Here is a 20,261-nt window from a genome sequence, read left to right as displayed (position 1 = left end):
TTTGAAATGGTGATGTGATTTGCAGCCATAATTTAAACTCTTCACTGCTGCAAATTTGAAATAGTTTTTGCTCTGAGTGGAAGATTCTGTCAAATATGACTGTTAGACTGAAGAAAAAGCTTTGCAGTTTCAGTACCTGAAGGTAGATATTAAGACTAGGTATAGAAATTGAGAGTGGGTTTATTTGTCTGGCTTATTTCCCAAAATGCTTGTATTTCAACCCATCACAGTCACAAAACTGGAAGGTTAAATGAAAAGTATAGAACTAGTTACTGAAGTTTAAGGAGGTGCTTTCTTCTTTATGTCCTCAAAAGCTGTACTGGACTGATGATTTGTATAGTCACTCTGGTACATTAATTGAAATGCTGCAGTTGTTTGCACTATTCAGTAACTGCTGGAAGACTGCATTTTTTTCTAACATAACTTTCTTTATGCTCATAGAATACTGCTGATGCAAGTGGTTTGTGCTAGGTTTACTCTTCTAGTGAGTGGTTAGTCTTAAAATCCATATATTTGTTGCTGGTTGTAACATGGTCTTCCATTCTTAGAGTAGTAATGGTTGCAGGAATCAGTACTGGTAGGATTAAGTTTGTACTGTGTACAGTTAGTTCTTTGGCTGAACTGGTGATCTTGAATCCTGTCACACGGATGAGAGCTAAACTTCATTCTTTTAGGGTGTGTGCTGTGAACTATCTGTTGAACAAAACCCCCTCCAAACAAGTTATCATCCTGTAGGACCTTGGATAGAGCACAAGCAGTTACATTTGGAGTGAGGAATGGTTTTCTTGTAACACCTTTAGACCTTCTTCACAAGTATTTTGACTTGTTAGTCTTAAGTTTGGAGAAAAATTGGTGCCCCTCATAACAGCTTCAGCATAAGGGCTCCAAATGGCAGCAACAAGTTCTGAGCCAAGAGCATCACTTGAGATTTTTGGAAGGAGACACAGAAGCGCCTAAATCTCATTATGATACTCACTGTAGTGCATGTTTCATGGGATTCTAGAGTCTGAAAATTTCATACATCTATTTTGCTGGAGACACCTTCTATGCAGGCAGCTACTCAGTTAATGTAAGATAGTAAACTAGGTAAAGTTACAAACATCACAGAAGTGTTTTATTGTGTGTGTGTTTGTTAACACTCCAATGTTATCTTCATATATTGAGTTAGCCTTAAACATTTTGATGATGTGAGTAGCACTAAGCAGTTTGTTTAGCATCTAGCCCAGCTAATGGTAAGGAAGGTTTGTGCTGTGGTGCTGGGACTTTCTGCCATGATGGTAGTGATAACTTTCCAAGATGCCAGAATGTTCTAGAGGCAGTGATGCAGTTATGTGTAGCCCAGTGAATCGTGTCTGTTGCTTTTTGACATATGTTTGTGAGAAAATCTGGTCCTGGATAAGAGAGGAGGATGAGCAGCCAATTTGCAGCCATTATGTTCTGTTGCAAAATTGGCAGCACTAACATATTTTGCAAGGTGTCACTGTGGTGCCTGTCTGCAAGTTTCAGCTGCTGTGACCCTTCCTCAATTTAACATTTTTAAGTTTAAAAATCATGAACAGATCTTAAGAAAGCATCATGACTTGAAAGAAAGATTTGCTTGATGTATCAGCAAAGTAATTTCTCAGTTAGGTTGAGAAGTAAGCTGTCAAGTGCTTTGGCTGCTGCCGAGGCAATGACAGATACAGGAAATATAGAACTTCTGTAAAACTCAAATTAGGTGAGGAAAGAGATTTTGTTGAGGAAAGTAGATGTTTTTCTATTTGAGGCCAATTACAGTCTTATCTTTTTGGTGTACTTGAAATGGAGTAGGCCTACCAAGGGTTAGCTAATAGAGACTCTTGATACTACTTGGAAAGAAGAGGTTCATTCAAAGCAGGAAACTTGCATTTAAGTGTCTTGAAACTCTAAATATGCTTATCTCTCCCTGTCAGCTGTAAAGGAAGTGTAGAGAGATTGGCTTTTGTAGACTATGGTTATTCTTTGTGAATATTGCTGTAAGTGTTAAGATATTTGTCTGAAAAGCCTAATTTTGGTATAAACTGATCTTGAACTGCTGCTTTCCATTTTTATGGGAAGTCTTTAAAAACTGTCCTTATATTCTCATACCTTCCAGCACATTGTAAGTTTTTCAAGATAGATCATAGTTCATCAAGCTGATGTTACATGACTCTGTCAAATTACAGTTTATTAAACAGCAGAAATTAAAGATTTAATCTGAATGAAATTTTGCTATTGTCACTGGGCATGTTGGATGCTTCAGTTAATTCTGCAATCTGGTTCCTGAGGTAATTAGAGTGAGAGCAGCATGTTAGGTGCTAGAACTGACAGCACTGATTTTTGAGGTTTTATTCTTCCTGGAACTGGGAGGGCACCATCCATAGATACTGATTTTTATGCAAGTCTGGTCTGTTTTATTGGTTTGGAGATTTTTGTTACTTTTTTTGCTTGTCTGTGTATTAAAGAGAACTTGAAAAGAAGTACAGCTAGTAACCATTCTTTTCATAAAATAAACAAATACCAAATCATGTTTGTAGCTGTATAGACGAGGTAAGTCTGCATGTTCCTGTGGGCTCAGTGAGACATAAATTCACTTTTTTTTTCTTTTTTTTTTTGCTTGCCAGGAAGATTTTAAACGTCTTCAGTGTAAGAAATCACAAGTCTGCCTATTGTAGAGATACCTGATAACTCTGTACCAGCCACAAAGATTCTGATGCTTCAGCCATCCCACACGTGCAGTCTGCATAGAGCACTGTGCCTGCAGGTTGTGTACAGAAGCAAGATGGCTTCTGCATTCGCTGCATTTTTATACACACAAGGATTTCACTCTGCCTCTTTAATGTGTATTGCACCTATGTTAGATAATTACACTGTGATTTAACAATTCTCAATTATTTCTTAATACTGTCCAGTCTTGTGGCTGCAACTTTTTTTCCAATTGTCTGAATGATTGTATGTCAAAATGCATTCAATGCAGAAACATTACTGAGCAAATGTAATAAACCACAGTATTTAGACTTGCATGAAATACAGCTTCTAATTGTGGGTGATGCCCTCCTGGTTGCAGGGAGTATAGGAGTTCTGAAAGCAGTCCTATTTAGTACCATAAATGCAGTTCATCTCAGTTTTAAAGTGTTTAGTATTATTTTTAATTAATAATAAATAGAGAGTGACCACAGTAAATTATTATATGTATTTAAAGCACTTAATGGTATTAAAATACATTTTGCTGGACTGCAACTATTTTCAGACATGATTCAGGTAGTTTCCTTAGGCCATAACTTTTCTATCTTATTGTGCCTGCCTCATCACTGTTGGTCTCCAGGGGCCTTCAGTAAGAATCATGTTCATTGGTGTTTTCTGCTAAGTAGAGTTATAGATTTCTTTTATTTTAGTCCATCAGCTGGGTTTCATGTTAAGTAATTGAGGTTTTAAAGGAAATAACTTGAATATAATGTGATATTTAGTCAAATATATTGAAAAAAACTAAATAGGGTGATTGCTGCAGTTAGTTCTGTTAACTAATCTGTAATTGTTTCAAGAAGATATATTCTGCTTGGCAATAAACCTTGAAATCGAGGCATTTACTATGTTTTGCATTTATTGCTATGGTTTTGTTTTCCAAATGTTACCTTAATTTAGCAATGTATCATTGGCTTTTGGTTTGGATTAGTTGAATCTTTTTCTCCATTATCTGCTTTCCCTGTGAATACCTTTTTAATGTATTATTACAATATGTTAAAGATCCAAGTTTTTCTAAAGCTGGTCTCACATCTGATGTGTTACTGTTCAGCTTTTTCTCATTACTGTTCTTCAGTGCCCTTTTTTTCTGTAATTCATGATTTTGTCCTACTGCTGCTGCTTTCATATTCTTTGAAAAGGCTGGCTTTTTGTCCAGTGTTCATTTGTGTGTATGTCCATATACAATCCTCTTCTTTATGTTCATTTCTATGGAGTTACCTTCTTTTAGGTATCTTCTAATGTCTTCTAACAATACTGGCTTCTATGCTCATCACACTATGTAGTGTCATCGTTATTTTTGCCAACAGTCACTTTGAGTTATGAAAAATGCTACAGAAGTTCAGATTTAGGTATTACTCTTTGTCTTGTTCACAGATACTGTGCTTATTTTTTTTTTAATAAAAACCTTAATGGGCAGTGCTGCACATTATTTTGGTGAAAGGTTAAGTAGGTATAGTTGACTAGGGGATCGCTTGAGATTTTGTCAGCCTTGCTTGCTGTGATTTATATGATGTTGGTTGTGTGAGAGCAAGCATTTGATTGTTTAAGAATAACATTTTTAGAGTAAAACGGTTTTATCTCGCTCATTCTTCTTGCTATGAAATAAAATTTTGTAGTCTTACTTGATATTCTGATTGTCCATTCTACAGTCTGAAAAATCGCCTGTGAATGCTCACTCTTAATTTTTACTTGGCTCTTTTTGCTTCACGTATTATAGACAAGAGTGTCTCTGAATAGCAATGCAAGCAGATAGTAGTTTTGTATTGTCTTGGTTTAACTTGCTCATGTCTAATACACTGTAAGTCAGATTTAATCTTTACCCATGATTGAAATAATTACACTGCATCTGCCTTGAGTTCACATTATGTTGTTTTGCTTTGCTGTAAGAGTTGGAAACCATTTATCTTTGTACTCATGTATTTTAGTGAAAATTTAGTGGGGGTAATTGGTATCCTTGAGATTCTTGCCCCCACTATTGCAACAGGTTTGGACTTTTCTATGGATTTGTCACCTTTCTATGTAGGTAAAGTCTTCCTATGCAAGTCTGAATTCCTCACTAAATCAGGCTAAGCTAGATTGCTTGCTTCACTGGGGTGTTTTTTGTTCTTGATTTAGTAACTGAGAGGCACCCTGGCTATTATAGAAATGTGTGAGAGTGGGCAATTAGCTCAGGGTGTCTGAAACAGCTGCATCATCTGCATAGCTTACTTGTCCTCAGGCTTTGTTACATTTGCATTGACAAAGCCACTGGAGAAAGAAAATATCCAGATGATTATTGGAAACTGTTTTTAGCTTTCTCAGATTCTGAAAGACTTCCAGACTCTGGAAGGTGGCTGGTGGGAAGTGAATCATGAATGTGAATCGGCATCTCTCCACCCTTATATACAAAATGCTGTTGCTAGGATATTCTTCTTTGATGATGTGATAAGAGTGTAGCAAACACCTTTTTGAAATTCACTCTGTCATCCCTTCTTTAATTACATTCAAATTCAGGCTGCTTGTGTCTCTCTGCAAGACCTTGACATAATTTTATTCTACCTTTGCTTCTGTTCTTTGTGTTTTCAGCCTTTGCTTCTCTCTCTGAGTTTCAGTTTTTTGTTTTGCTTCCATTTTTTTTTATCTTGGATTGTAATCTACTCTTGTGTGTGTGTCATACTAATGCTACTTTGTGGCCAGGGATTAGGGTATGCTTTTTTATCTTTTTACTGAATTTATATATAATTGTTTGAAACATGTTGATTTTTGTTATCTTATTTTTACTCACTCTCCACAACCACCCTGTTGTTATAACCCATTGTTAAAATGATCAGTTAAACACAGAAGTCTTTTTTTCATTTCACAAGGTGAATTCATAAAGGTCTTAATAAAATTGGGTCTGAGTCTTATTTTTAATTGAAATTTTAATGTTAGCTTATTTTTAAAGTAACACAAAGGTTGTTAAGGTGATTAATTATACTTCATATTTGAACAGAGAATTTTGGTTAAAAGGGGCAATAAAATAAGAAACATAAGTTATTCAGAGAAATTTAATTTTCTTAAGTTGGGTTTTTTTTTCTTTTAATGATAAGAAGGAAGTAGAGGGGAAATAAGCTCACTTATTAGCTTATGTTCTAGTAAGACATATCACAGATTAATACTAAAGAATTAGTTGTTGTAGCTGGAGGAACTTGGAGGAGATGTTTTTTTCTGCAGCCCTATGTGAGCCCTTAAGCACAAATATCTTCAGCTTCCAAGTTTGGTTTTTTCCAGCTAGGTTGAGGAAGAACATCTGGAGTGTTTTTGTTTGGAGATATAAATTGGTTTTGTTTTCTTCAGGTGTGGTAGAAGATTTAAAATGCCTCACAGAGCTACTTCATTTCTTTGAAATGCTTACAAGAAATATTACAGAAGTACTTAATCTAAAATAATGAAATACATTATGTTTAATGTATTAAGACAGCTAATTAAAACAGACATTTTTCTGAAAATTATATTAGCTCTCATTTTAAGACAGTTGGCTCAAATACAGAGTTAAAAATGTTTAATAAGCACTTTAGTGAATAATTTTTTGGAAGATTCTCCAAGGCAACTGCTGATACAAAAAACATAGCATAGGAAATCATTTAATATATGTTCTGGTTTTTTGGACTCTCAGGGATGCAAAAGCTGCAAAAATTGCTCATGGGGAAGCAATGTTAGTTCCCATATTTTAGGCCATAAAGGTAATCCCTGTTCAATAAGTAAATCAGATTTCCTGGCATCTTGTATGAGAGCAAGGTTCAAAGATACAGTCCTTATTTTGAGTGCAATTGGCCACTATCATTCAGCAAATAAGTGAAAATTCAGCCCATTTTCCTCTCTGAGGATCAATGTAAATCCCCTGCTTGTTTGTCCTCATGGGTTTCCTTTCCTGTTACAGAGCAGCAGAACCATTTCATTTGGTTGGTTGGTTTTATTTTGGGTGGGATTTTTGGAAAAAGATTTTCCTGTTTCCTGCTGTGGTTGATATCAGGAGGCTGAAGACTCCATTAGTAGTAAAAGTTGGGGTTGTGCCTTGAGGCTGTCAGCAGCCCAGGCAGGCCAGGTTTACTTTTTGTACTTTTACAAGTTTTGATACTTTACAAAGCATTAAGTTGGAGTTTCTTTCCCCCAACACTTGGAAGCTGTTTTGGGTACTGCTGGGAGGCTGTCCATGGACTTGGGAGTATGTAACTCAGAATACACCGTCGGTTATGTTTATATCTTTCTTTTAGTTCTCATGTGCTTTTTGTGTGTTCTTTAGCTGAACTGGTTTCTGATTATGTAGTGGGAACTCTTGGTCTTGTTAAGCTCTTCTTGGTTATTCTGGAGCTTGTAATAGATGGTAGTAGGTGACTGATATATAGGTAAAAGGTAGAAGTTTTCTAATTTATGCAATCAGTAGGTATTGATGACTCTTGATTTGTGCTGTTTCATACATATTTATAGATATGAACTATATGTATGTAGTTCTGAACACAGAACTTTGAACACCAGATACAGGGACCTGTAGAAAAAGAATTGGTTCTTAATAATCTGGAGTTGTGGGCAGCCCATGTAGTACAGTGTTACTGTTAAGCTACTAATCATCATTTGGGGGTATAGGTAAAGATAAAAATCAGCTTTGGTCTAGAAGAATATTTAGTTCACGCTTGGTGTCTTCAGAGATTATATGTTACTCAGAGGCTTTGGGGGCAATACCTGTTTTCTCCACATATCATATGTGTGTCTTCTGCAAGCTTATTTGTAGTTTATATGTGTGTTTGCTATGTAGAATCTTTGAAAAACTGCCCATAAACAATGAAAAGTTGACTGTTTTACATGGCTTTGACAACTTTAGTAATTATGAGGTTTTTGGTTTTGTGTTTTAGGAAGTAAAATAATACTAATGAAGCAACCATTTCCCTGAAGCTTGAGTTTTCAGACTCGCTGCCATAATGGGTAAGTCTTCTGTGTAACTTAAATTTTACTACAATTCCTGGGAAACGTGCTTTGGTTGTTTAATACAATGTAACATCTATATATGAAAGGTAGCGTTCAGCAGCTTCATTAGTATTGAGAATATTCCTTTTGGGTTTGTTTTTTTTTTTTGGTTGGTTGGTTGTTTTTTCCCCTTCCTTATAATGTAGTACTTTTCCCTCATTATTTTTTTATTATAAAACTGCATTGCTGAGGGCAAACAAAACAAAAAGACATAAACATGACATCAGATGCAGCTCCATGTTCACAGTTCTTGTATGTGAAACAAGGTGTTTGTCTTCAGCTATACTTACAGATTAAATTTGTGAAATTGAGATTCATGGTATTAGGGTACTGAGCAATACTGTGCTCTGAGTGGTGATGAGTGTTAGAATCAAACTCAAAACACAAAATCTACATATAAGAGTTTTATCTTACTGCCTTGTGTCATTACAGTGCAAAGCCTCTTCTGTGCAGATGGTTAGACTTGTTTTACTTATGTGGCACATTTGTATTACTTTAAATTGTATGCCAATTTTTCAAGTTGTATGTTTTTAGTGAGTTCGCTGTGTTGTTATTGTAATGGTTTCTCAGTGTTCCCTCTCCAAAAAATCCCAACTGACCAACCACACCACACAAATTTTTGTATTGATTTTGTTTATCTTTTGTTTTGCTAATTTTTCTAACCTTATGCTTAATATTCAAGTTGCTCAATCTAGTAATACAGCACTCTTCAGATTTCTGATATTCTTCGACATTGTGTGCAAGAGAAATTATTGTTGAGTCATATTGGATATTTAGTAGCTTTAGATGCTATGCCACAGTATTTTGGTTTCTTTTGTATAAACTATTCAAGCTAGTAACCACTGGAAACGCCAAGCAACTACTAAAGCATTATTTTATTTATTGCATTGCTAGAGCAATGCACTAGAATAGGCCATAACACAATAAAATAGTTCAACTGTTTTAATTATGACAAATTTAGAAGTGTGTTTTAGTGTGACAAATTAATAACTGAGCTGCAAGAACACCTTTAGTTCTGCTATTAAATATTGCTGATAAAACTTTCTTTTCTAGATTTGCATATCTTAGTAGAGTTATGAATAATGACAGCATGAGTGATGATTGAAGTTACTCATTTTCAGACCAGCTTTCTGTTCTATAAGCAATCTATTAAATTAGAACACCTAAATTTCCTTATATGTTAAATATGTTTTGTTACATTTTAGTAGAATGAGGAATTCTCATTGTTGTAGAATACATGGGATGTTTGCTGCTTTTAATGCTGAGCTTTTCTTAGGTCCATATTTGAGAAATATGGTTCTTTCTAAATCACTGCACTTAGCAATGAATTCTTCAAAAGCATATCCAGTGTGAAGGAGCATGAAGGCACGCAGTCAACACCTTTGGAGATAAATTTTGTTATCCAGTGTTCTAGATACTGCTGTGTGCAGTACTATTGATGTAGCAAGGAATTGATATAAAATGTTAGAAATAAATTACTCTTAGTGATGGATGTACAGGCTTTTGACCCCCTAAATGCTTTCCTGTCTAAAGGAGCATCCCAGTTCTAGGCAGATTTTGTCTATCATGACATAAGCTGCAGTAGATTGCCAAGATTTGGGAATTTTTGTCAACTTGAAACCTAATTTATGTAGCATTCGTGCCCCTAAATTGTCCCCTGGGTTCAAAGCTTCTGATTCTCCATGTGAATTCTTCCTTTAAGCCCTAAAGTCCTCTGTATTTTCAGTCCTGGAAAAGTTCTGTGGTGTTTTATTTTTGATTTGTTTATTGGTTTTTTGTTTTGGGTTTTTATAATGCTCCATGGGCTATCAGGAGATGCTCAGGCAGTTGAGGTGTTCATGTGGGAGTTTCTGTATGCCTCTCATGGGCATGATCATACCTGTTCAGGACAAAGGAGAAATAGTTCAAAATAACTTGCTTTTTATTATTTTAGGGAAGGGAGCAGGAAGTAAACGTCTCATCTATCGATAGTGTTTGAATCGGAGTAGACAAGGCTTTCCCCTGCATCCTCTTTCTCTTATTAATACAGCCTGCAGTTGTGTAAAGTTTAATCTTTGCTATGACTTCAGCTTTTTTAAACCTGTTATTGAATTGGGATTACTGATTAAGCTGTCTTATTTCCTTAAGCACTGTTAATGATAAATAAAATAAAAATATTTACAATGTGGAAACAATTTTTTAAAATTTGGCAGTTATGTACTGAAATGTAATACAGACTCTTGGATTTTAGACTAATGCCTGCCTAACTGTGAAATGAGACAGTAATGCCCTTGAAAAGTACCAGTTTTTTTACTCCTCTCTGGTCTTTTTCTCTGAGCAGATGAGCAGCAAGCTTTGAATTCAATAATGCAGGATTTGGCTGTGCTTCATAAGGCCAGTCGTCCTGTATTGCCCCAGCAAGAAACAGGAAAACCAAAGTCATCTTCCCCTAAAAAACAGGTAATCTTCAATATCCTCACTAATGTATTGAACATGGAACGTCCTGCTCTGACTTCTGTAATTATTTTTCTTGCCAGACCAGTGCGAATACCAGAATGAGCTATTAGTCTCCCACGTGTACTGACATTTTCTTTGTTCATATTCTTATATTAACAGCAAAATGAAATGGTGGCATTTCAGAGTGATCATAGTGTGTGCTTAAATAAATAAATTGAAGATTATAGTGGTATTTACACCATATGTAAAATGATTTTATATTTGTTGTTATTATTATATTGGAACTATACTATTTTAAAATACTAAGGAATAATTTTATAGATTTAGTAGATTACTCAATTGTCACCTATATCATACCAAGAAAGAATGTCTTACAGCAGCTGAAATATGCTTAAACTCTTTCACTGCATCTTTCGCCTCAATTTCTTGTTCATGCAGCCAGAAATAAGAGTTCTTTCCAGCTGCATCTTTCATATTGGATATTTAGTAACTTTTTAGTTCAGTAGATACTGAACACAAATAGAAAATTAGTAAATGCTTAGTTGATCGGTTTGAACTACTATATGGAGAGATTAGGAGAGGATGTAAACTTCTACCTAAATTAACTGTATGTTTATTTGATATGATTCTTAATTTACAGTTCAATAAACTTCACTTTGTGCTTATTTTAACCTTTTAAAAATCAAAATATTCAGATATATTTGGCTCTTAAGCTGTCAAAACCAAATGTCTACATAATTTTCAATCTGCTTCAAAAGTTGTAAGAATTCAGTGTGCAACACAGTGGTGCTTTGCTACTGTCATGAAACTCATGTCTGAGTTGTGACTTTAGATATTGTGGTGACATGCACATATGATCCAAAATGATTTGAGTATAATCCATGTTTAGAAAGTTAGAATACATGTTTATCACTGTTTCAGTTTGTGGATTTTGAAAGTAATCATTTGAAAATCAGTTCTTTTGGAAGATGAATGTATTGTTGTTTTTCCTGCAATAGTTGTTAATGCAATTTGATTCTTAAAATGATGATTTTGCAAAGCAATATTATTTCCAAGTAACTACAAGTATATACAGAGATGGTTATTGGAGGTGTATTGCATGACTGCTGGCTTAATTGTATGCGTGGGTTTCTATGGTAATGCTTATGAAACAGGAGATGTTTCTTAGGCCTGGAATGCTCAGCTGCAGAGTGTACTTACAAACAAGTTATTGGTAACGAAATCCATCTGCCTGTTCAGGATAGAGAATTATGTGGTAACCAGCCCCACATTAAATTTGAAGTCATAAATCTGTGATAATATTAACATGTATTGATGGAAAACAATGTGTTTATTTACAGAAGCATTCATTGCACTTCAGAATATATTTTTGTATTCTAACACTTCAAGTTATTTTTAACACTTTTTGGTCTTGAACTCTTTAAGCCTCTATCACATACCTCAGCAGAAGCAGCTTATTAAAATACTTGATCTATCGGAAAGGGCAGAAGATTAATATGGAATTTAGTTCTAGTGCAGGAGTATTGAATAGGAGTCCATGGACTTCATCAAAAGAGGTAATAACCTACTAATAGTGTTTCCTTTATCTGTCTTCTTACAGAATGATGTTAGAGTCAAATTTGAACATCGAGGTGAAAAAAGGTAAAGAAACAGTATTGTCTTCTTGTTTATAGTTTTGTTACGCTCCTGTCATACAGTTTGAAGTGTTTCAGATCTCTAAGTTTTTTTTGTTTGAGCTTAAATTTAATTTTTTATGAACACAATTTTAAGAGAATTAACTGTTTAAAATGTGGGTCTAAGGATGCATAAACACCTAAATATCATACTGTCCAATGTAGTATCCTTCATTTGGTTATTCTTCAGATAGATGTTTGTAGCTTTGAATAATTACTTAAGTCATTAAAATAGATCTCAAGTTTGAATAGACCAGAAAATACATTTTTGTCCTTCATTGTGTGTGTAATAAATGTGTGATAATTTATTGTTACTGTAATACCTAGAGGAGGAGTTTGGATTGTACTTACAGTCTGACAACTGTAACTGGAAAATTTATTAGACTCAGGTTGTTTTCATTTAATCAGTTAAAATTTATTTAAATTTTGTTTATGAGAGGTGAATGATGCACCTGTTTAAAGTATACAAACATCTGTCTCTGTATAATCTCTTCTCTGGTGGCTGCTCAAAAGCTTTTACAGAATTGGATGTATAATTCCATGCAGAACTGGTTTGTTTATATTCATTTTGCCTGCCTCTTTCTGGAAGTATCAAATTTCATTCTACTTACAGAGAAATTATGATAGAATATGATCTTTGAAAATACTTTAAAAAAAAACCCAAAGTAATATCCTGGGCATGCTATTTCTCAAGAGAAATATTAAATTCTTTTTTAAAAATTATCTTCAATAAAATCTATACTAGTTCTGGGCAGCCCTTAGTATTGCTCTCTGAACACCACATTAAAAAGTGCATCAGTAATGGTTGAGTTCTCTATATAATTTAGAGGGAATATGTTTTTTTTGATGGTTTTGAGAATTATGGTCTCATCTACCTAACAATTTCTAGTGAAGTAAGAGGAAGCATGAATTTAAAAATGGAGGAATGTTTACGTGCTGCCAGTCTGCACAGATGGTGCATTTTGCAGTTCATCATATTTTACTTTCACAGTGGACTAAGTTAGCCAGTTCAATATTAATACAAGCATAAAGTAAGTGCATGGAAAGATACCTTTGCCAAGTTTTCATACTCATGAGCTTAGGCCTGTGATGAACTGTCCCAAGTGACTTCAGCCTGCTTGCCCAAGGGTACTGAGCAGCCTAGGCTCATTGCTCAGCATGAGTTACAGTATTTTGGTTTGCCTGAGTGTGTAGCTCTAGTGATTAAGGGAAGAAATCATGCAGGAAAAAAAATTATGCAATGGCTTTCTTGCTAATTTTTAAGAAGGGAAGTGAAAAAGAGAAGTGATTTCAGACTTGCTTTCAGTGGTGAATATGGCAATTTGTTCCAAGGAGCATGTAGTGTGATAGGTAGAGTTGCAGGCTTGCTGCCCCAATTTTTAACTACAAGTGAGAATTGGTGTTTGTTGGATTCGGAGGGGGTTGGTTTGTTTGGTTTTTTAGGGTATTTTTTAAAAGATTTTATTTTAAAAAAATAATTTTTAAGTGGAAGTGGCCTGGTTTTTAGCCTCATTTCAGTGAGAAAAAATGTCCCCCAAACTGCTATACTACTAACTGAGCTACTGATGACAGGAGCAGGTACCCTTTGCTAACTCTTCTACTTCACAGAATTTGAGTGCTCTTTCTTTTTGAATGTGAATTGAATGTACCTTGATAGCTTAGTCCCTATTAAAACCTCTTTTTTGTTTAATGGTGTTGTATCTCAAAAATGAAATGGTTTTCTATAGTAAAAGGTTAGTTATACACAGTTTGAGCTAATTGGTTTGATGGGACATTGAGTTAAAAGAAAATCTAAGTTGTTGGCCTACAACTGCACCATTCTTACAGGAGCACACTTGAAGTACAATTAGTGATGGGCTGGGCAGTTTGAATGTGTAGTTTATTATGGTAAAGATGGTGACATTTAGTTAACTTCCTCAGGTAAGATAGTCTTTCAGATTTCCAAAATATGGGGACTGCAGGAGTAATTCCCTTCTGAATCTTATGCTTGTCAGCCTATGGTACTCCATTGTGTTAGTTTTCTAAAGTGGAAAAATGTAGATGTTTCTAAGAATTTCCATCAGAAATGGAGGTTTGCAAAGCATTAAGCAAGTAAAATAGCTACAATGGCATGTAATTCTGTATGATTATCCCTTTTAGATTTTTTACTGCCTTTCTTTTTTGGAAGTCTCAAAATAAGGAGGACAGGGAATATAGTATAGCCACTTAGTCTGTTTAGTAGTAAATTTACTTCTGAGATAGTTCTTAAGTAATGAGTTGCCAGATTTTTGTAAGTAATGGACATAAATTCTTTATAACTTAAATTGTGTTTCAGGATCCTGCAATTACCGAGGCCTGTTAAACTTGAAGATCTTGCAGCTAAAGCTAAAGTTGCTTTTGGACAGACTATGGATTTACATTACAGCAATAATGAGGTAATATTCTGTGTCCTCAAAATTCTTGCCTTGGCCATTGATCATTTTAAGGCTAAAATTTGCTCTTGTAAGAAGTGGGAGCCACTTCTGTGACCCAATTTGCTCCTGTGACAAAAACCCTAGATTTCTAATGTCTGTATGTGTGTTTTCTCAAACATGTATATCTTGTCTGAATTAGGATAGGCAGGAAGTGCATGAAATGTTTAATGAGTAGTGTTATGTCATAATGATGCTTCCATAATGACCTTGGGAAATTCTTTACCTCTTTGAGATTTGTCATTTTTTTTAAATTTGAAATAGTTTTTATCCTTTCTTGTAGGTAATTTTCTTTTAAGGATTAATCTTGTTAGGTAATTGCTACAATGCTGTATTTAGAAAATGTGTAGATTCTAGAACCAGGCTTAACTGTTGCTCCTCTAAAGTGTTTGGTTGCCAAAGATTTCTTGGTAAGAGGGCCAGCACTGTCAAGCCACTTATGCCTGATCAATATTACTTCTGACTTCCTTTAGAAGTAGGGATAGAATTATTAATAGCAAATGTATTTACAGATGCAGGATTCATTCTTAGAGATTACATCTGGCTTTTACCTTGAGTCAGCAAAGTGCATGAAGGTTTATTCATGTGCTTGGTTAAGCACAATGTAACTGCTGCATCTACCCTGGATTTTTGCAGAAGAATATGCCAGTGATGGCTGTTTGTTGGTTACTCATTACATTGTCAGACACTTCTGTGAAACTGATCCTCAAAATTAAGAATTTCAACAGAAAGCTTTTAGATGTTAGGAAGGTCAGGTGAAATGGCCCTTCATAATGCATTAGCCTCAGCTCTTTCCACTGGTAGATTTTTAGGCATTTGAAAGGTTTTCTGCTTCTTACCTTCTGCACTAGTTGGCAAATCATCCATCACCCTTCAGAAATGCAATGGTAATAATGTGTCACTAGTATTAAAAGTTCAGTGTAACAAATAAGCATACTCTTCATTTTATCAAGATCTTCCTCCTCAATGCTACCTCTTTTTTTATAAAAACACTGTATTTAAGCATCATTGACTGAGGCTGTTTACAAGTAGAATAAATTTTAAAATATGTATTTCTGTTCTTCCTTTATTACAAGCAGAAGCTGTAATTTACACTCCTGAAACAGGTGCCCCATTTTCATTGTTATGGAATTCAGATTTCAACTGCCCGTTAGTGGCATAATTTTCAGTTCTAAAGATACACACGTATGCCAAGTTAATTCTAGTTAATTAGATCCAAGTAAGATTCTAGTGAGGACTTGAGTTGTTACACGTGGATCACATCTTCCTTAACAAATACTGGTTTTCAGTGGAGAAATTCTGTTAACTTTTGTGATTAACTTGAAACAAGTGTATTTGTAACATTTGATATACAAAAATCTGCTTTATACTCTATAAAATTGGACTTTTGTTTGTCTTACAGATTTGTGTTAATTTAGGCATTGACCCAATTGTACCCATTTTGACGAAACTTTTGGATATTTAAGTTCTATATATACACAATGGTTGCTTCTTGTGAAGACTTGTTCTGCTTAGTAGAGGAATCTAAAGGAAGAGTTAAGGTTGAACTTCAGACTTTTTGATACCTAAGGCATCATTTAATAAGGTTTATTTTCAAGCTGTTTGCTATGAAAGGAAAGATTGTTCTTGTTTCTCTGCACTTGAATTCCTCATTTCTTTCTTCTGTCCTGTTTAAGACTTTTAAGACTCTGCCCCTTTTTTTGTAGCTTGTAATTCCATTAACCACACAGGATGACCTGGACAAAGCTGTTGAACTACTTGATCGCAGTGTACATATGAAGAGTCTCAAGATACTGCTTGTAATACATGGAAATACACAGGTATGAGCAGACATGCTGAATGCCTTTTTCCTCAGTTTTCAAAATGAAATATAATTTGTATCTTTTCTTAAAGATAGCATTTTCCCTTTTGAATATAATACTGATTGCTTCTACATTTCACTTTAAGCATCCATTAGCATTTTGTAGTGATTCATTTTTAAGTCTTTCCTAGATCCTGTTCCTGTCTTTTTGTTTGCCTACCCTACAGTGGTAGAAAAGTGAACCTTAGTAGAATGATACAAAAAAAGAATGCAGAATTTATGTAATGGTAGTTATTTGAAACTGATCTTTAAGTCATATGTAGGAAGGTCAATATTTGTTGTAGCAAAGACTAGTGGTCTACAGAAATGCTGAGATATTTTGGTACTATCTAACAAATCATGCCATTGATATTCATAGAATTTGTACTCGTGCATATTGAAAATTAATTTTAAAGACTACAAATGAGCTACTAAAATAGATGAATTGTGATGTAAATTGCCAAGCTACTTTTTGACTGCTTAAAAAACAGAATGTACTGCACAAAGCCTATAAAGCTGACAAAGTATTTTCATTGTCAGGAATGTAAAGTAGTAACTGCATGTTGTAATACTTACGAATTTTCAGTCACCAAGTGTAAATAACGTGGAACCCGTGCCCTCACTGGAAGATTTAGATAATACAGTGTTTGCTGTGACAGAGAGAAAAAGGCGACTGTCTGTAATAGGTAAGCCACACATTTCAATAGCTTTAATTGTAGAAGTGTCTTTTGTCATTTTCTCTTCATAACAATTTTGCTGTCAGCACAGACTGTCTCTTCTACTCATCAATGACTGCTATAGAATTTGCATTTGGGGGAGTGGATTTTGAATGTTAAGACAAAAGTTTTAATGTTTTAAATATATATAATACAGAAAATTATCAAAACCCCCCCACAAATAAATAGTTGTATGTAGAGTTATTTTGAGGTAACCTAAAAAATTGATGTTAGTACTCCCCTTTATTTTCCAATACAGGAATGAGCTACTGAAAAATCTGCTTATATGACAATGTGTTTCCTTGCTCAGTTTAGGACCCCCATATTTTTTTGCTGTGTGAGCATTTGCTTAACATACTGATTTTGGGATTTTTGTAACCTTAATCATGTTTTAAAGTTGGGTGATGTTAACTTCCAAATTTAGTTATGAAGCTAGAGAGCTTAATGAATAATTTTCCAGACAATTTAATAAATTATTATGCATTTATTATGAATATATGTATTTGTGTTCTTACAGACTTAATATTCAACAAAGAAAAACTGAAATTCTCAAGGGATGAAAAGGATTAGTTGACATAGGTAGATCGAATTTTGATCTTGTTCAATAGAAGGAATTTACTCAGCTAGATGTGTGAACAAATAATATTTCTATTCCTGTATAATGAAAATTCTCTTTAATGTCATTGAGGCAACTCTGCCCCAAATTTTTCCTAATTTCTGGATTGCAGATTTTAAATGCTATACTTAAGTCTTGTATTGCACAGGCATTTAGGGGATTCCCAAAGCAAGAAGTGATCCAGGCAGGCTCAGTGCCTGTGAAGCACTTGAAGAAAGCCTTGAATTCTGGGTTAGTGGAGAAACTCTGACCTGCCCTTTTTTTTCCTAAGGTTCTAATACTCGTGATAGGAGTTCACCTCCCCCTGGGTACATTCCAGATGAGCTGCATCAGGTGGCTCGAAATGGATCCTTCACCAGTATCAACAGTGAGGGTGAATTCATTCCAGAAAGTATGGATCAGGTACGTCTGTGATTATTGAAATTAAAGTTTTTGTTAAGTTTATTTATTAAATACTGCTGTTCAAGAAGGATATGGAATTATTAGAAAGAACAACAAAAAAAAATTATGATAACTCTATAAAACTTGATTGGTTTCAACCTTGATAAAGGTTGAAATAATTGTGCTGCTCAATCTTGCAGAATCTGGTTATTTTTTTTTTACTCTGTCTCTTCAATTTTTAAAATATGCTATTACAAGGAGAAAGATAATATTCTTAATTGCCATGATAGTTGAGTGAGATAGTGATAGATACAAATAACAGCAGAGATGCCATGGGAAAGCATTAGAAAACACAAGCCCCTTTATTTTACTGAGAGTGTTATATAAGCAGGACAAGCTTTACAACTTTTCCAGGTAATTAAAAGGAGATTTTAAGAAAGAGTTTGGATCTGTCAGAATTATTTGGACTCAGTTGATACTTGAGAGTTGGATTCAATGATCCTTGTGGGTTCTTTCCAACTCAGAATATTCTGTGATTCTGGGTGGTAGGTACTGTGTTGAAGTAGAGGCAAGGGGATGACAGTAGGCTTGGTATAAATAAGCTCTGAAGGACTTCTCAAATTCACTTTTTTGGTGGGTAAAGGTCATAAATGTGATGTTATTTTGTGATGTGAAATGTATGTATGTTATTTCTTCTTACTCACCTGCATTAATGTAGGATGTCAGCACACTTAGCAAAATAAAAATCCTGCTCTCTGAATATAAAAATTGCCCTTCAAAACAGCAGGAAAAGGAGCAGAAATGTAACTACTTGCAGAATTGGCAATGGAGAAAGAGATGTTTCAAGGAGGAAAGAAAAATAATGCTGCATACACAAATCAGTTCAATGTTGTTGACATTGGCAGTGTATGTACAAATGGCAAGAGGCAACAGTTTTTATGAGCTGACTAAATGAGAGACAGATGATAAAATAAAGGCAAGGGGATAGTGCAATTTGTTGCACAATTTTAATGACTGAGCTGAGAATAGGGACTGAATATCCTACTTTGCAGAGCAGGGCTATTCATTATCATAGCCATGTGGTCAGATCCAGGCCAGGTCTGGATTCATTCCAGTGAAATAGTTACTTTTGGGCAAAGTAATTTCTGGTCTCTGACTGGTCAGACAGACAGATGATCCCTGAAGCATGGGATCTCCATTCACTCTTAAGTATTCCAGAAATATATAACCTGTCATGTATGCATTGCTGTGTGAGCTGTCAGCAGGTTTAAATTAATGAATTTTACTTTCTTAAGAAGCCATGTTTGTTCAGTCTAAGCAACCTCAAGGGCCAGTTTGGGGTGGTGGGCTCATAAATTCTGTTTGCTCCCCCCACCTTGCCACATCACCTTGGCAAATGTTGGCCATGCTGCCTTTATCTGTCACAGCCTGCACAACAAAGACAAGAAGGGAATTTGGGAGTGCAGGGTTTTGCTCTGCTCTGCTGTTGATCTGCCTGAGCACAGCTATTGGCACTCTGACTGCAGACCCCACACTTTCTGTAAGAGATGAGGGGTTGGATAAAACCCATGGGGTGCCAGCTGGTCCATAGAGCACTGGCTTAGAAAGGTAATCAATATTGTTCAGCACGAGACAAGGGGAATAAAAATGCTGAACCTGTGGTAGATGTTGTCCTCCCCAATACAGAGTTCATTTAAGTGTTTGAGTTTGTGGAGTGCAAACTCACTTTCAGGACACTGTTTCTTTAGTAAGTCTTTGATGGATGTATGGCCAAGTAGGGGCTCAGGACCTTTAAGATACAACATAGACCATAAAAATTGGAGGGGTAAGTTCTCCTCTCCTCCTCAAGGAGCTCATTTTAAGGTAACATATGAGCTTTCCACTCTATTTTTTACCAGTTTATATCTGATTTGGATTTGTTTATTATTAGCTGTTTCATAGCAAATCCCTTAACTATTTAGAAAAAAAAAATTTTAAAAAAAAAACCTTGAAGTTGTTGATGTTCCTCTGTTTATTATTTATTAGATGCTGGATCCATTGTCTTTGAGCAGTCCTGAAAACTCTGGCTCGGGAAGCTGTCCCTCGCTTGACAGCCCATTAGATGGGTAAAAATTATTTACATTCATTATTTAATTATTTATCTTTATTAGATTGCATAATGTCTCAGTTGTAAAATGCAACTCCTCTCAAGTGGCAGTACTTCTTCCAGAAATTCCTTTGTAAGTTATAGAATGTTTATAAAAGCTTATTGAAACTTAATTGCTTACTAATACATGGAAAATACTCTAGCGCATTTTTTTTTCCAGTAATTTGTATTTAAACCACAAGAATTTAGATTTAAGGTCCTAGAAAAATGTACTGAAGGTTTTTACTATATGTTGCTAGGTCTTTCACATGGGTGTTGTATATACCCTGGCAGTGAGCCACTCC

At 35.0% G+C, this 20,261-nt stretch overlaps 1 protein-coding gene across 3 annotated transcripts in view; it reads left to right on the top strand.

The window, feature by feature from the left end:
• MAP3K2 (mitogen-activated protein kinase kinase kinase 2) overlaps positions 1 to 20,261 on the top strand; it is a 50,558-nt gene that overhangs the window by 15,149 nt on the left and 15,148 nt on the right. For all 3 annotated transcript variants that reach the window (XM_085584215.1, XM_021526172.3, XM_021526171.3), the window contains exons 2-9: positions 7,608 to 7,677; positions 10,040 to 10,158; positions 11,756 to 11,796; positions 14,143 to 14,242; positions 15,985 to 16,098; positions 16,705 to 16,804; positions 17,722 to 17,852; positions 19,857 to 19,936. In XM_085584215.1, the coding sequence (XP_085440341.1) occupies positions 7,674 to 7,677; positions 10,040 to 10,158; positions 11,756 to 11,796; positions 14,143 to 14,242; positions 15,985 to 16,098; positions 16,705 to 16,804; positions 17,722 to 17,852; positions 19,857 to 19,936 (689 nt within the window). In that variant the 5' untranslated portion in view covers positions 7,608 to 7,673. The remainder of the gene's footprint in view (positions 1 to 7,607; positions 7,678 to 10,039; positions 10,159 to 11,755; positions 11,797 to 14,142; positions 14,243 to 15,984; positions 16,099 to 16,704; positions 16,805 to 17,721; positions 17,853 to 19,856; positions 19,937 to 20,261) is intronic.

Source organism: Lonchura striata, chromosome 7, assembly GCF_050655825.1.
Source record: "Lonchura striata isolate lonStrDom1 chromosome 7, ASM5065582v1, whole genome shotgun sequence".
In the NCBI taxonomy this organism is placed as follows: Eukaryota; Metazoa; Chordata; class Aves; order Passeriformes; family Estrildidae; genus Lonchura; species Lonchura striata.
Note: the sequence above shows the minus strand (reverse complement) of the source record. Positions and strands in the feature narration are given on the sequence as shown.